The sequence below is a fragment of the Ictidomys tridecemlineatus genome, chromosome 9 (assembly GCF_052094955.1).
Source record: "Ictidomys tridecemlineatus isolate mIctTri1 chromosome 9, mIctTri1.hap1, whole genome shotgun sequence".
NCBI classification, from domain to species: domain Eukaryota; kingdom Metazoa; phylum Chordata; class Mammalia; order Rodentia; family Sciuridae; genus Ictidomys; species Ictidomys tridecemlineatus.
In genome coordinates, this window is record NC_135485.1 from 99609852 (window position 1) to 99624931 (window position 15080).

General features: G+C 33.5%; 1 protein-coding gene across 1 annotated transcript in view; it reads left to right on the plus strand.

Moving 5' to 3' along the window:
* Tacr3 (tachykinin receptor 3) overlaps positions 1-15080 on the plus strand; it is an 84870-nt gene that overhangs the window by 23452 nt on the left and 46338 nt on the right. The window contains exon 2 of the mRNA XM_078021855.1: positions 13694-13882. Coding sequence (XP_077877981.1) covers positions 13694-13882 — 189 coding nt within the window. The remainder of the gene's footprint in view (positions 1-13693; positions 13883-15080) is intronic.

Here is a 15080-nt window from a genome sequence, read left to right on the forward strand (position 1 = left end):
GACAGAACATTCAACCTTAGGTTTTTTGGGGATTGGCTTATTTCACTTAGCATGATAGTCTCCAGATCCATCCATTTACTGGCAAATGTCATAAAGTAATTCTTCTTTATGGCTGATTAATATTCCATTGTGTATATATACCACAAGCAAATACACTTTAAAATGTTTGAACAATGACAAAAATCATTCGACATTGCAATTCTCAGAATGCATTTCCATTTTTAAGGGACTTATTTTTTTTCAATTTTTAATAAGAAAGTGTTTGTGAAGTTCTAAATTATAATTATGGGTTTGAATATGTATTCATATACTGTCAGTTTTTGCTTTATTTTAAAGCTCTTGTTATCAGATACATTAGGGATTCTTACACTTTTTGGTGAATTGACCCTCAGCATTTTGTAGTAGCTTCTTTATATCTGGTAATTTTCTTTGATGTTTCTGTGTCTAAAAGTAACATAGCCATTGAAGCTTTTTTTATAAATATTTTTTTTCAATTTTTAATTGAATTGATTTTAATTGATACATAAAGACAAAATGTGCATACTAATAGCATACCATATAATAGTTTGATACATATATACGTCATATGATGTTTACATCAGGTAAATATATGTGATTCCTAAAACATTTATCATTTAAATTTTTTTCTAGTTTTTTGAAGTGCACACTATGTTATTATTCTCCATAGTCACCCTGCTGTGCAATAGCACAACAGGACTTTTTGATCCTGTCTAACTGTAACTTAGACCCACTGATCTGTCTCTCCCATCCCCCCCTTCTCCCCTACTCCCTTCAGCCTCTTCTAACCAACTTCCATGACAACTTCTATGACAACCTTCTCAAATACCAAGTGAGTGAGATCACGTAGTATCTGTGTCTCTGTGCCTGACTTATTTCACTATGGTAACTCAGCCACTCCATTTTTCTTAAAAAGTTAGATCTTTTATCATTGTTTTACTTTTAATATACTGGATCATTATAAAAGTTCTCATTCAGGTACAGATTTTATGATCTGTGACTTCAGATGAATTATAAACAAAAGATGATGCAACAAAGAAAGATAGTATGCTCAATAAATTTCTGACAATATATTTTAGGACATGAGAGAGATACTATGCTTTAGGGTAAATTTGCTATCATCAAAAAGTGACTAGAGTTGAGAGACCTTCTTAAAGTGTAAGAATATTAATCTGTATTTTTGGTGGGGGGTGAAATATTATATGCAATTTAACCTCCTATAATGTTTTAAACTTCAATCTCATTCTGAATTTGGTAAGTGAATTTGATAAGTGAATTTATTTCAAAACTTTAAAAAGCATACAAGGGAGACTGTTGGTTGTAATATGTCATAAGGAAGGGTAGCCAACCAAAACAAAAAAGTAATTTTATTCAGCTATATATGGGAGAATGAGAGAACACTTAAATAAAACAATTAATTCAAATAGAAAACCATGAACAAATTAGCATTTTCTTTTGAAAAATGTTGAGACTGCTGCTATCAAACAGGCAGATGTTCAACTATAGCTACAGAACAATTTTCAATTATTTAATATCCCTATTAAGCCCTACTGAGAACATAAATGAAATTCCTTATTCTGGAGACCTAACAAGCTCTTTACATGGTGATAAAAACAAAACCAGAGAATCTATATTTGTCATCAATAATTTCAGGTGATGGATGGATTAAGTAAAAGATGATAAAGTCCCAAAAAATGCCTCCTGAGCAGATTTCCATTCTTAGCTACATATTAAGGTACAAATGAGACACTAGTGTATATACAGCTATCAGAGCAGTTCCACTTGATAATGATGAGAACAATGTATTTTCCTTAGATAAATCTGGAAATCTTCTCATGGAATGTGACTAGAGCAAATGTCCATAGTATTTCCTATTACAGTACGTTCCTTCATTTCTACTGGGCATGCTCAGGTTTTTCTCTCTTAATCTAATTTAAACATTCCTCCTAATTCCAGCAGCTCCTGTAGATTCAGCACCATTTTCTTTACATTCTGTCACTGCGATTGCTACTCAATCAAGTAGCTCTTTATGCTAACAATAGAAAGAGTATCCAAGCTCACATTGGCTACTTGTTTTCCTGAAACCAGTTTTTTTGTTTATTTGTTTATTTGTTTTTTGGGGAGTGATATCAGAGATTGAACTCATGGGCACTCGACCACTGAGCCACATCCCAGCCCTATTTTGTATTTTATTTTAGAGACAGGGTCTCATTGAATTGCTTAGTGCCTCACTTCTGCTTCAGCTGGCTTTGAACTTGAGATCCTCATGACTTCTACTCCCAAACTGCTGGGACAACAAGTGTGTACCACCATGCATGGCCTGAAATCAGTTTTACCTGTAGATCCAAACCATACATTATAAGGCATGAGGCTGCTAATCATGAAAAGGGAGCAGGGAATCCATTAGAACAAAGTTTATTCAATGTTATTCCACTTAGAATAATAACTCAAAGCACAGCTATATTGAAAAGAAGTAAAATCATCAGCCTACTCTTGTAGGAATAGACTTGGAAACTCCTTAAAGCCACTTGTTATGTAACCTAAGAATCATCGAGTATTTGGCAAGAAGTATTAAATACTATTTCCTCATAAGTTAATATGAATGTCTCATAATATTCTGTTTTAGAAGATGAAAATATGGTAGAATTGAAGACCTTCAGTTTTAGGTATGTAATATGTATTAATTTTTGCATGAATACTAAGCTATAGTTTTCTTTATATCATTAGCATGCAACATGTAGAAGTTGCTAACTACACCAGTTGGCAATCTGAGTTATTCCCTGCTGTCATTCACCCTGTCCAGTTTCTATGTGAAGGTTTTCAAGTAGCTAGATATTGCACATATTTTACACTGGAATGATGAAATTTTATCAAGCCAGACACTCTTGAGACAGATTTTAATTGTTCCCATATTTAGTTAACAAATAATATGATAATCAAAATTAAAATCACAAAATAGAGGTTACATTTCAAAAGCTCCTAACTCATCTAATTATACAAAGCACACAAAAATATTTGCAAGCGATTTCCCACTGATCCTTAATCCCCATTAAGATCTAAGGAGCACAGCCCACTTTTATTTTCTCAAGGACTGAACATTGCTTGCACATAGTCTGTCAATATAATTTTAGGCATAATTTGATAGGAGTTAAAGAGTACTTTCAATTAAAGTATTTAAGAGAAACAGAAAACAAAAAGAGTTGTTTATCAGTACAATAACAGGCTTTCCATGTGGAATTTAAGATGTCACAAATCCTTTTTTATTACACCAAATGACTCCATATGTAAAAGAATGACAAAAATAATAAGATATGAAATGTTGTATCTCAATTCCTGCATTCCATGTGCTTCCAATTTACCTTTTTGCCCACCTCCCCTTTTTAAGAGAAAAATGCTATGTAGTTTTTATTCCTCTGATGACAGCTTTCACAATAAACCATCTATCATATAATTTAAATATGCATCTTCAAACTAAAGTTTAAAAGTGCCTTATTTTACATTTTTAAAATAGGTAGAATGCATTTAAAAACACCCATACCCTCTTCTCTTGCCCAGCTTTCCCAAACTCAAAAGTGACTATATAATCTTGCTGTTTTATAGATGTTTTATGTCTGCACCTAAAGCCTGAAAATGAGAAAACTCCTGAAGTGAGAACCCTTAATGCACATTTCATGAAAACAAAAATTACAACTACAGCCTTGAGTTAAGAGTACTGGCTCCTAAAAACCAAATATGATAGTCCCTGCAGAAAACCTTTGCCACCTGCCTAACTATTCCAATCTTGAGATTTGAAATATGCTGATCTTAAGATGTCCATAAGAGCCATTATTTATATGCTATATTGTCACTTCAAACACAGAAGCACAGCTCTCCCCAGGAAGGATGAGAATTCTGTTTAACTATTTTGGATCAGGAGAAGTATGAACTCAGGACCATGATTGGTCTTTAACTAGAGAAAGCAACGTGACAGGGCAGAGTCAGACCCTCCAGAACTAAATTTTAATTTCCTATTTGTACGTAGTAATGTACCATGAGAGATGTCAGTTAACACTGTGAAGATAATAAAGTGAGCAGAATAATGTTCTGAAATTAATGGAACTTAAAATCCAGAGTGTGAGAAATTCATCATTCAGGGTGAACTGTCTGGCATCCTGATTTGCTTCAGTAGTGAAATGTGAAAATTACAGAACTGGAAAACACTTGCTCTTTGAAGTCAAATTATATGACCTAAATCATTTGTCTCATGAGCTTGGAAAGACTTGGAGGAGTAATAGTCCACAAAGTGCGGAGGCAATTAAAATAAAGAATCTCAGATTTATAGATGAGATATGCAGATAAGTAGTCTTTACAAAACAATAAACAACTACCTTAACTTGTGCTATTTTCTATATTTTTATTGTTGTTTAACTTAATTTCATTTACTATTATCACTTTTATTTATTGTTACAGTCATAAAATCTAAGATAACTTTTACATTCAAGCTTATTGTATGAGTGGATGACTGCAAAGGGGCAAGTTTTGAAATTCTTTTTATCACTGACTAAACTGAGCTCAAATCAACTTTAACAGGATACCATGAAAATGTAATTAAAAGGCATCTATTTTCCACCTATATTATCTGAGTTTTGAGATTATCTAATACTTTCTCCCACTTGCATACTTAACCAATTATATCATTGTGACTTAAATACCCAAATCATTTGGAAATTCTCCTACTTGACTGATGTCCTTGTCCCTGTGAATTTAAGGATGATATACTGGAACTAGCACAGGCACCTACATAAGAAAAGTGTTTGATATGCGGTGGCTCTAGATTAAACAAAATAAAATGATTAATTCCTAGGGCAACTAAAGTACTTACAAATTCTCCAAATGTGGCATGAACTATTTCAGTTTTACCAGTGAATCACTGAACACTACAGGCCCTTGTTCAAGTTATAGAAAAGATCTCATTACTCTTTATTCAAAAAGTTATTGCAGAGAGAGAGATTTAAAAGAATTATCACCTGTTCCACATTACTGTAATGAAAGTAATTTCTCTTGAAAAGCTAGGGACAATGTTAAAAAATGATTTTTTTTAATCCTTAGATTGGAATTTTCACATAAACTTATTTATTTTCCATGTCAACCACAAGTACCTAAGAATCACTTTAAATCAGTTATTTTTTATTTTCCTATTGTCTTAAGTTTACTCTATGGATCTTTTTCTTCCCAAATGTTAATTTCATCATGTTTACTATAGTTTAGAATGACTTAGGTTGAATATTTATTGTGGCTGACATTATCTAACTCTGTTCAAATACATTCTGTAGTTTAAGGTAATTTTGACATTGTAAAGATACTCTGTAATGTTTTTTTTTATTCCTATTTAGCAAAATAAAGAAAACTAACCCCTTAAAATGGTATATATTCTGAAGCACTCATTTGTAATTGATGATTCATTTCTACCTATTTCTAAATATTCAAGAACAATCTGCAGTCACCATTTGATAATTGCATTGACTACTGTGGACCAGATACATTAAAAGATGCTATGGAACCCAAGAAAGAATAAATCAGTATCCCTTTCCTCTTGGAGATCATGAGGTAAAATTTAAGCATGAGCATAATACCTTTGGAACACTTGAGTATGTAAAAACTAGCTCAGGAAGAAGAGAACAGAAAGAATCTATGGTGATCATTCTGTATCTGAGTGGAAATCAAAGGAAAGGTAGTTTCCCAATTATAGAACTTAAACCAAGGTATGAACAAAAGGGATCATTTCTACTTTTCAGTTCGGATCTACTCTACTCTCTGTGAATTCCATCCTTTTTTATGTCCCCACCCCACCCGCAAGACTGTGGGTACTGCATGAAGAGAACCCCTCTCATTCAGAATTTGTTGGCCTTGCCTAGACAATGGGAGGAAATGAGAGAAGGCATGACAGTGATTTAGGGGTCTATCTACCATTCCTTTCCTTCAGGACTGTTGCAAATTGACTGGCTCTTCAAAATATATCCATATCTCTGGTTGAGTGTCCTCCTCAAACTTCATCTCCTAATTTCAGATTCTAGAATCCTTTCATCCTTTAGGCCTGGGAAAGCAGTGGTACCCACTCCTTAGTATTACTAATCCTAAAGTTTAATCATTTCCACCACAATCACAACTCTGTAAATGGCCTTTTCATTAAAAATCTGTTTTGCTTTCTTATTGGACTATGCCACATGTTTTTCCTGGAGTTTTGACTGGTACAATGTACTACGTTTCAGAGAAAAAACAAGTTACTGTCACTGTAGTAAAGACTGTAAAGGGTTGCTACTAATCTATAGGAAGCAAAGAAACAAAGATATATTGAGAAAGATAATTCTGAAGACATTGTGAAGGAATCCAGGAAAGAGCAATAGCAAGAAAACACATTATGTTGGTTCAATGGTCCGGACATTGGTAATTAGAAGGGAGGGAAAGAACAGATTTGGTGATATCATAAATTGGACTGGTAAGTTTGTGACTATGCAAAGGAAATGAAAAAGAAAGAATCAAAACAAATAATATGTACATATGATATTTCAAATGACAGCACTCAAAATATTAATTTTCCAATAATGAAAAACCAATGGATGAAATATAAGCATATTTTATTATATATGGTCACATTCAGGATTCTTCTGAAGTCATTCACATTTCAAGAGGACATATATAAAATAATTTGCATACACTTTCATGACACCTTTTCCTGTAATTTTTTTTATTTATTCTTTTTGTTATACAGGACAGTAGAATGTATTTTGACATATTATGCATACATGGAGTATAACTTCCCTTTCTTGTGGTTCAACATGATGTGGAGTTACACTGTGTATTCATATATGAACACAGGAATGTGTTCATATATATATCTGTTCCATTCCACTGTCTTTCCCATTTCCACTCCCCTTTCCCTTCATTCCCCTTTGTCTAATTCACTGAACTTCTATTCTTTCCTCTCCTCCCTCCTCCTTATTGTGTGTTAGCATCCACATATCAGAGAGAACATTCAGTCTTTGATTTCTTAGGATTGGCTTATTTCAATTAGCATGATAGTCTCCAGTTCCATCCATTTATCAGCAAATACCATAATATCATTTTTTCTTTATGGCTGAGTAATATTCTGTTGTGTATGTACACCACATTTTCTTTATCCATTCATCTGTTGAAGGGCATCTAGGTTGGCTCCATAGCTTAACTATTGTGAATTGAATTGTTATAAACATTGATGTGGCTGTGTCACTGTAATATGCTGATTTTAAGTCCTTTGGGAATATGCTGAGGTAGGGGAATAACTGGGTCAAATAGTGGTTCCACTCCAAGGTTTCTGAAGCATCTCCGTACTGCTTTCCAGAGTAGCTGCCCAATTTGCAGTCCCACCAGCAATATATGAATGTACCTTTCCCCCATATCCTTGCCAACATTGTTACTTTTATTCTTGATAATTGTCATTCTGACTGGAGTGAGATGAAATCTTAGTGTTGTTTTAACTTGCATTTGTCAAATTGCTAGTGATGTTGAACATTTTTTCATTTATTTGTTGACGGATTATATTTCTTCTTCTGTGAAGTGTCTGTTGGGTTCCTTTGACCAATTATTAATTGTTTTATTTGTGTCTTTTGGTGTTAAGTTGTTTGAATTTTTTATGTATTCTGGAGATTAATGGTCTATCTTAGGTATGGATAGCAAAGATTTTCTTCCATTCTCTAGGCCCTCTGTTCACTTTCTTAGTTGTTTCCTTTGCTATGAAAAATCTTTTTAGTTTAGTACCATCCCATTTATTGATTCTTGATTTTACTTCTTATGCTTTAGAAGTCTTGATGAGAAATTTTGTTTCTAAGCTAACATGATGGGGATTTGGGCATGGCACTCTTAATTTGGCTATTGGTTAAGAAAAACTCCTGCAAGAATTATTTAGTATTATTGCCAATTATAATATGTAGCTTTCTTTAACTGCATGCATAGATGGAGCATAGAAAAAGAAGCCAGTAAGGGAAACAAATAGCTGGACAGGAATTTGAGTTCTGTAATATTTGACAATTGGGTCATACTTGTAGCATTTTCAAGTTACACAAAGTAAAAACAGTTATTTCAAACATGTGCAATTTTCAGCACACTAGCTTGTCCCTATTAATATGCTTTTCCTCTTAGAATCCTAAGTGTAAGGGCCTGGAACTATGATTAGCTTTCAAATAACTTGTCTGTGATTACAGCTAGAATTCAAAATTGAGAGAAAGCTTACTCTCATCTATTTCAGTAATTCATCTAATAGTTTATGTTCTTTGATCCACACAATAAATGGTTACTCTATTCCTGAACACCTCCAACAGAGCTTGAAAAGAAAGAAAGAAAGAAAGAAAGGAAGAAAGAAAGGAAGAAAGAAAGAAAGAAAGAAAGGAAGGAAGGAAGGAAGAAAGAAAGAAAGAAAGAAAGAAAGAAAGAAAGAAAGAAAGAAAGAAAGAAAGAAAGAAAGAAAGAAAGAAAGAAGGGAGGCAGGGAGGGAGGGAGGGAGGGAGGGAGGGAGGGAGGAAGGAAGGAAGGAAGGAAGGAAGGAAGGAAAGAAAAGGAATGAAGGAGGGAGAGAGGGAGGGAAGGAAGGAGAAACCCAAAAAACCTTGTGACAATTCTCAGTTCCTCTGAATAGTTCCGATCGTCTTCCTATAATATGCTGATTTTAAGTCCTTTGGGAATATGCCAAGGATGCGGATAACTGGATCAAATGTTTGTTCCACTCCAAGTTTTCTGAGGAGTCTTCACACTGCTCTCCAGAGTGGTTGCCCCAATTTGCCCAGTGTAAGGGCAAATTCTGGTGACTATTCTCAGTTCCCCAGAACAGATGTGATCATCTTCCTACAGAAACATTACAGCATTAGATATAAAGTGCATAACAGTGCTCTAATATCTGTCCCACATTACAGTCTTTCATATATTTAATTAAAGCAAGAGAGGGCTCTGCCTCTTTTCTGGGCTTAAGGTTTCACTTCCTTTACTTTTAAAAATGATTTTATGACATATCTATTGTTCCTATCTGGAAGTTCCTTCAGCTCTTTTCCTGTAACACCTCTACCTATGAGCAATCTTTTGCATCATCTCTTCATCTAAAAACTCCTCCCCTTTCAAAATTAAATAAAACTGAATTAAATGGCTTTTCTATTGCCCTGCAAAAGGACTTTGTATATATTAGGGAAGTATATTACCTTAAAGTCTAAGGAGAATATCATGTATAATATATGATTATATATACTATCTTTGTTATTTCCTTAAAACACTGAATACTAGAGATATATTTATAGGTGAATTTCAACTTAATATATATTTAAATGAAAGCATTGCTTTCAAGAAAATTATCTGTCACAAATTCAAAAGCATTTTCCTACTGAATATAGACACTGGTATTTGATAGAAATTACATTTAAAACTACTTCAGAACAGAGCCACATTACAAGCAGAAATTCCCTCTCACCCAAACCAAAATATTAGCCAGGTAACTTGCATCCCTGCTTTCATTCTTTCTCATCAGTCCATTTTCCAGATTAAAACCAGACACTGGCTTGGAAAGAAAATCTGATTATTCCAGTCCCTAATTAAATCCTCTCAATTACTTTTCATAGTAAAAAAAAAATCTATAATATGCACTATAACCTCATCTCAAACCACATGTCCCCCTTCTACTTTATTTGTTTCCACTTCAATAGTCTCTAAAGCTTCTCCCTGTTGCTTTAGTTTCCTGGGGCTGCTTTGACTTAAGAACATACCACAGATGACTTGAAATAATAGAAATTTATTGACACACAGTTCTGGAAACTGAAATTCTGGAACTGAGGTGTAGGCTGGGTTATGCTCTCTCAAAAACAAGTAGGGAATCCATTCTTGTTTCTTTATAAGTTCTGTTGGGTTTCTGACAATCTCTGGTGTTCCTTGACATGTTGATACATCACTTCAATTCTCCATCTTCCCATGGCACTCCCTCTCTGTATCTCTCTGTTTCCAAATTTCCCCTTTATGTAAAGGACACCAGTAATATTGAATTGACCTCATTTGTCTTGACAATCTATGTGAAGATCCTCTTTCCAAATAAGGGCACATTCTAGGATCCTGGGGATTTTGGTTTTCCATATATCTTTTAAGGACAGGCACAATCCAACACCTAAAAACCCCCAATGCACCCAAGAGTGTTTCACATATTACCCATTTCCCCAGTAATCTTCTTTACAACCCTCACTTTTCTGCCACTTTGTCTACTCAGGTTTCTATGTTTCAACCCAGAGTGGTGTATCTTAAGGAATACTCATGTATCCTCTCAACATATTTTTCTCAGCTAATGCATTCACTTGACTTTGTCTTTATGACAGTTGTTACATTTGTGCTTTTTATTATTGGTGAGATCATTTGGTTACGTTGTACTATGGTTTGGATGTGGCTGTGATTTGTCCCCCTGGGATTCATGTATTGGAAGCTAGGTCCCTAATATGGTGGTGGGAATTTTTAATGGTGGCAGAGCCTAGTGGAGTATGGTTAGGTCACCAGGGCTGCCCTCTCAGACTTAACAGTCAAGGGATCCCCATTAGTTCTTGTGAGAGCAAGCCTGGCCCCTCCTCACTCTCTGGCTTCCCACGTGGTGTTCCGTCTCACAAGTGCTCCTGCCATTGTAGTACTGTTCACCCGAAGGCACTTAGGAGAGCCAGGCTGATGCCAGTGCCTCATCTCTGAGCCTCCCAAACTGTGAGCCAAAGAGCTTCTTTTCCACATAAAATACACAGCTTCAGGTATTTTTCATAGCCACAGAAAATAGACTAATTTAGTACCTATCTATTTCATCAGCTTTGAGATCTGTGAAGGTCATTTTTGCTCTCTTTTGTATTTTCATGGTGTTTGAAATGCCACAGGAAGCTTTCAGTAAATATTTTGTTGAAAAAATAAATAATAGAACAGAACAGAAATGGCAGTCATGCCTGCCTGAAGTTTCAATATTTTTATTCTCACTAAAATATTATTTTGAGAACATAAATTGTTTCCACATAATTCAAGTAAAACAATAGTTTACCTCTCAGGAAATAGCTTATATAGAATCAGAATAAGTGGCCCAATTAATTAATAATAAATTTGTGATTTATTTTGAATTGTCTGAGCAAAGGTAGCCACACAAGAGTCTTTTATTAGTCTTATAAAAGCAACTGTATAAATACTCAAATTGCATTTATAAACTTCTAGGGCACAAAAAGTAAAAGATTACAATAGAATTGGGGAATATTTATTTTAGTACTACAATAAAGTTTATCGACAAGTGTTTTGCTTGGGAAACACATATTGATATACTGTGATAAATACTGTGTGGGTTATCAACAGCAGTGGCAAGATAGCTTGCAATTCATGTTTGATTTTTTTTAATATTACACATAAAGGTTTTTGGATTCAAAAGCATAATACTACTTCTGATTCTTTGGGAAGTTAGCAACATTACATCTTTTTTTTCTATTCCACAATTCTTTACATGAATGGTTATATTCCAAAGCTATAAATAGTAACTATATGGATTTTTAAGACAGGCACAACTAACTTAGAATTCTTCTTGTCATTATGAATATTTTATTTAATCACTTTAAACTCAATTTTCTTTTCTGTAAAATAAAGACATTATCTACTTGATATTACTCTAAGTACTAAATATATAAAATGGCCCTGGTTAGCAGTCAAAAATTGTTTCTTGTAATATCTTCACCAACATAAGCACCAAGAGGTGAATTTTAAATAGTTTTCCATTTAACTGTTCATTATATTTTCTTTATATGGTTCATTTTGTTTTCCTAAACCAAAGTTTTATTTTATAGTTTTTATTTTTCTACTTTTTTTTATTCAGATTTACTTGACACACAAAAATTGTACTTACTTAACATATACATTCCAATGAGTTTGAACAAGCATATACAGCTATGATATAATCACAACAAGCAAGATATTAAATATATCCATTGCGGCCAAAGCTTTCTTTGAGTTATGATGTGGGAGAGTTGTTTTGTTTTATTTTGTTTATGCAGTAACAACATATCTGTTAACATAAAATCTATCCTCTGAACAAATTTTAAACTATACCACTTGAAAATTAAGGTACTCTATTGTATAGCAGATCTCCAGAGCTGTTTTCTGTCTTACAAAACTGAAAGTTAATACCCTATGCAACAATTTCTCATTGTATTCTGCTACCCACTGCCAATCATCATTCTACTATCTGCTTCCCTGGAATTTGACTATTTTTAGGAACCTCAGATATGTGGAATCTTCCAGCTAAGTGAAATAAGCCAATCACAGAAGGGCAAATTTTTTTTATGTCTGATTCATGTTTGCCTATTAGCCATCAAACATAATGAATAAAGAATATGTTAGGAAAATTGTAACTAAAGTTAATATTAATAATAATGTAAACATAATTTCCAATATTGCTACTAAAAATCTAATAGTACCATTACTGGGGCCATAACTCAGTGGCAGAGCGCTTGCCTAGCATGTGTGAAGCACTGGATTTGATCCTTAGCACCACGTAAAAACAAACATATGAAAGTTCTAATAGTTACATAAAGAGAAATAAACAAACTGGTAAATTATATTATCCTTATTTTGAAATGATTTTTCTTAAGTTTAAAATATTTTAGGCTAAGCAATAGTCATTCTTTGACAGAAATATCATCTTTGGAAATTTTATGTATTTTTAAATGTCTGTGAAAAACACAAAATAGCCAACAGTGTAATGCTTTATTAATATAAATATTAAATTTTAACATCATATATTATTTTCTTCTTTAAACATTAGCCAAATTTGCAATTAGCCATATGGTATCCAATTTAAACTGAAAATTATTTCTCTGAGATATATCATTTTCTTTTTTTACTGAGGGAATAAGATTTGACCTTTCTTAAGAATTCATAGTTCCCAACTTCCCATGATTCACTGACAGTCATATGTAAGTGTACTCTGTAGAGCCTCAAATGTGTTTTCCCATTTATAACTATGTTTTCCAGTTACATAGTTGTAAGGGCACTAGGTTAGATACCAGGAAGATTTACACAATGCAGTGTGAGTCCAATTTGTTGGGTAACAGGAAATCACGGCCTCAAATTTGATTTACCCATCTTACATAAATCCTGAATTTGTCTCTTGCTATTTTTAAATGACTATGTTAACCACATTTTTTATTGTAGTTCTTCATCTTTGTCAATTACATAGGTACCATCCATATTACTTTGTCATAATTTTTTAAGAAGTTAAAGAGACAGAAAAGAAATTAAGACTTTGAGAAGAGGAACTAGTATTTTTAAGCACCTATTATGTGCCTTTTCAATTCAATTCTGATGATGTGGTAGGCACAGCACCAAACAATCAATATTCTTCACTTATATTATTTCTATTGATCTTACTGCACCCTAAGTGGGTGTCCTTATTTCTATTTTAAAAATAATGAAGCTGAGGTTTAACAAGGTTAAGCAGCTGTCAGAATAGGATTTGAACCTAGATCTGCCTGGTTCCTCAGACTACTGTCTTTGTACAACACAAATCTTCATCAACTCATTTACCAGAACAGAGATAAATGCATCTATAGAAATACCTTTGAAGTTAATTTTTAAACTCCAACATCAAAAGAATCAACAAAACATTCTTGTTTTTTTTTTTTCCATATAGGTATATGGCCATTATTGACCCCTTGAAACCCAGACTGTCTGCCACAGCTACCAGGATTGTCATTGGAAGTATTTGGATTCTGGCATTTCTACTTGCCTTTCCTCAGTGTCTTTATTCCAAAATCAAAGTCATGCCCAGCCGCACGCTTTGCTACGTTCAATGGCCAGAAGGTCCCAAACAACATTTCACGTAAGTTCATTTTCTCTAATGATTTTCAATTCAATTTATCAGACACTTAGGGAAATAGCGGTTTGGAGCAGAAATTAATAAGACATAGATGTTTCTCTCAGGGCTCACTTACTACTTGGAATAAAAAAAACCATAAAATTATTATAAGACAGTGTGATGTGGTCAGAAAGTCTGTATAAGTTACACAGGTTTTAATTGGAAACGTGATGACTTCCATATGGGACAGCACAGAAGAGTCTCCTGGAGTCAGTGATAACGAATGAAAGAACCTTGCCAAGGAAAGCAGGTTGTTATTGATTGAGAAGTACGAAGGGAGGAACCAAAGCCCAAATGTGTTGATTGCTCTTTTAGGGAGCCTGGCAGAAGGGAAGGGAGGTCCTGGCAGGTCCTCTAAGTTTGCCTTGGCTTGATTTGGTCTTGTTCATTTGTTTCAGCATTAAGAAACCCGAGCACTGGGTCAGAAAGGAAATAGGAATGGTGTAAGCTAGAATTTGGCATTTTGTACTTTGGACCCACCTAAAGAAAAGCAAAAGGGAAAAATAGCACAATCATACACTTGGTTATATTTATTGTAACTTGATTATATTTGTTATTCTGATCATTTGAATTTTATTACAATAAAATGCTTATTTTCCTACTTTTGATAACCTATTTTTTTTCTTTAAAACTAAGAAATGATTTAAATAATGGTCATCTTTTAAGTAGTCATTTTTTATTATAATTTTGAATAAAAAAATTAGATAGCACTAGTAGAGCAGAATCAGGCAGCAGTTATTAAACTGAATGCTGTTCATTATAATTAATATATTATATATAATTATATATAATTAATAAATCTTATTTGTATAACATTATCATCCTTGAATTATTTACACACTGAATTACTTCTCCATTGACTTTTTTCCAAAGATTTTCCTCTTTTCCTTGAAGAAATAATTCAGAATTAAAACTGCCAAAGAAGTTAAATACAATATATATTCACACACACACACACACACACGCACACACACACACCAAATCCAGAAATTTGCAAAGATGAAATACATGTAAAATTAAGGTAGTTGTCATCTGAAACATTAAAAAAATACAAACATATGATAATGGATGCTACTATTTAAAGTCATATTGGAGGGGAAAAAACATTATTTAGGGACAAATACACCACAAGGAACAGGTTTGACATCATCAGTGAAATAAA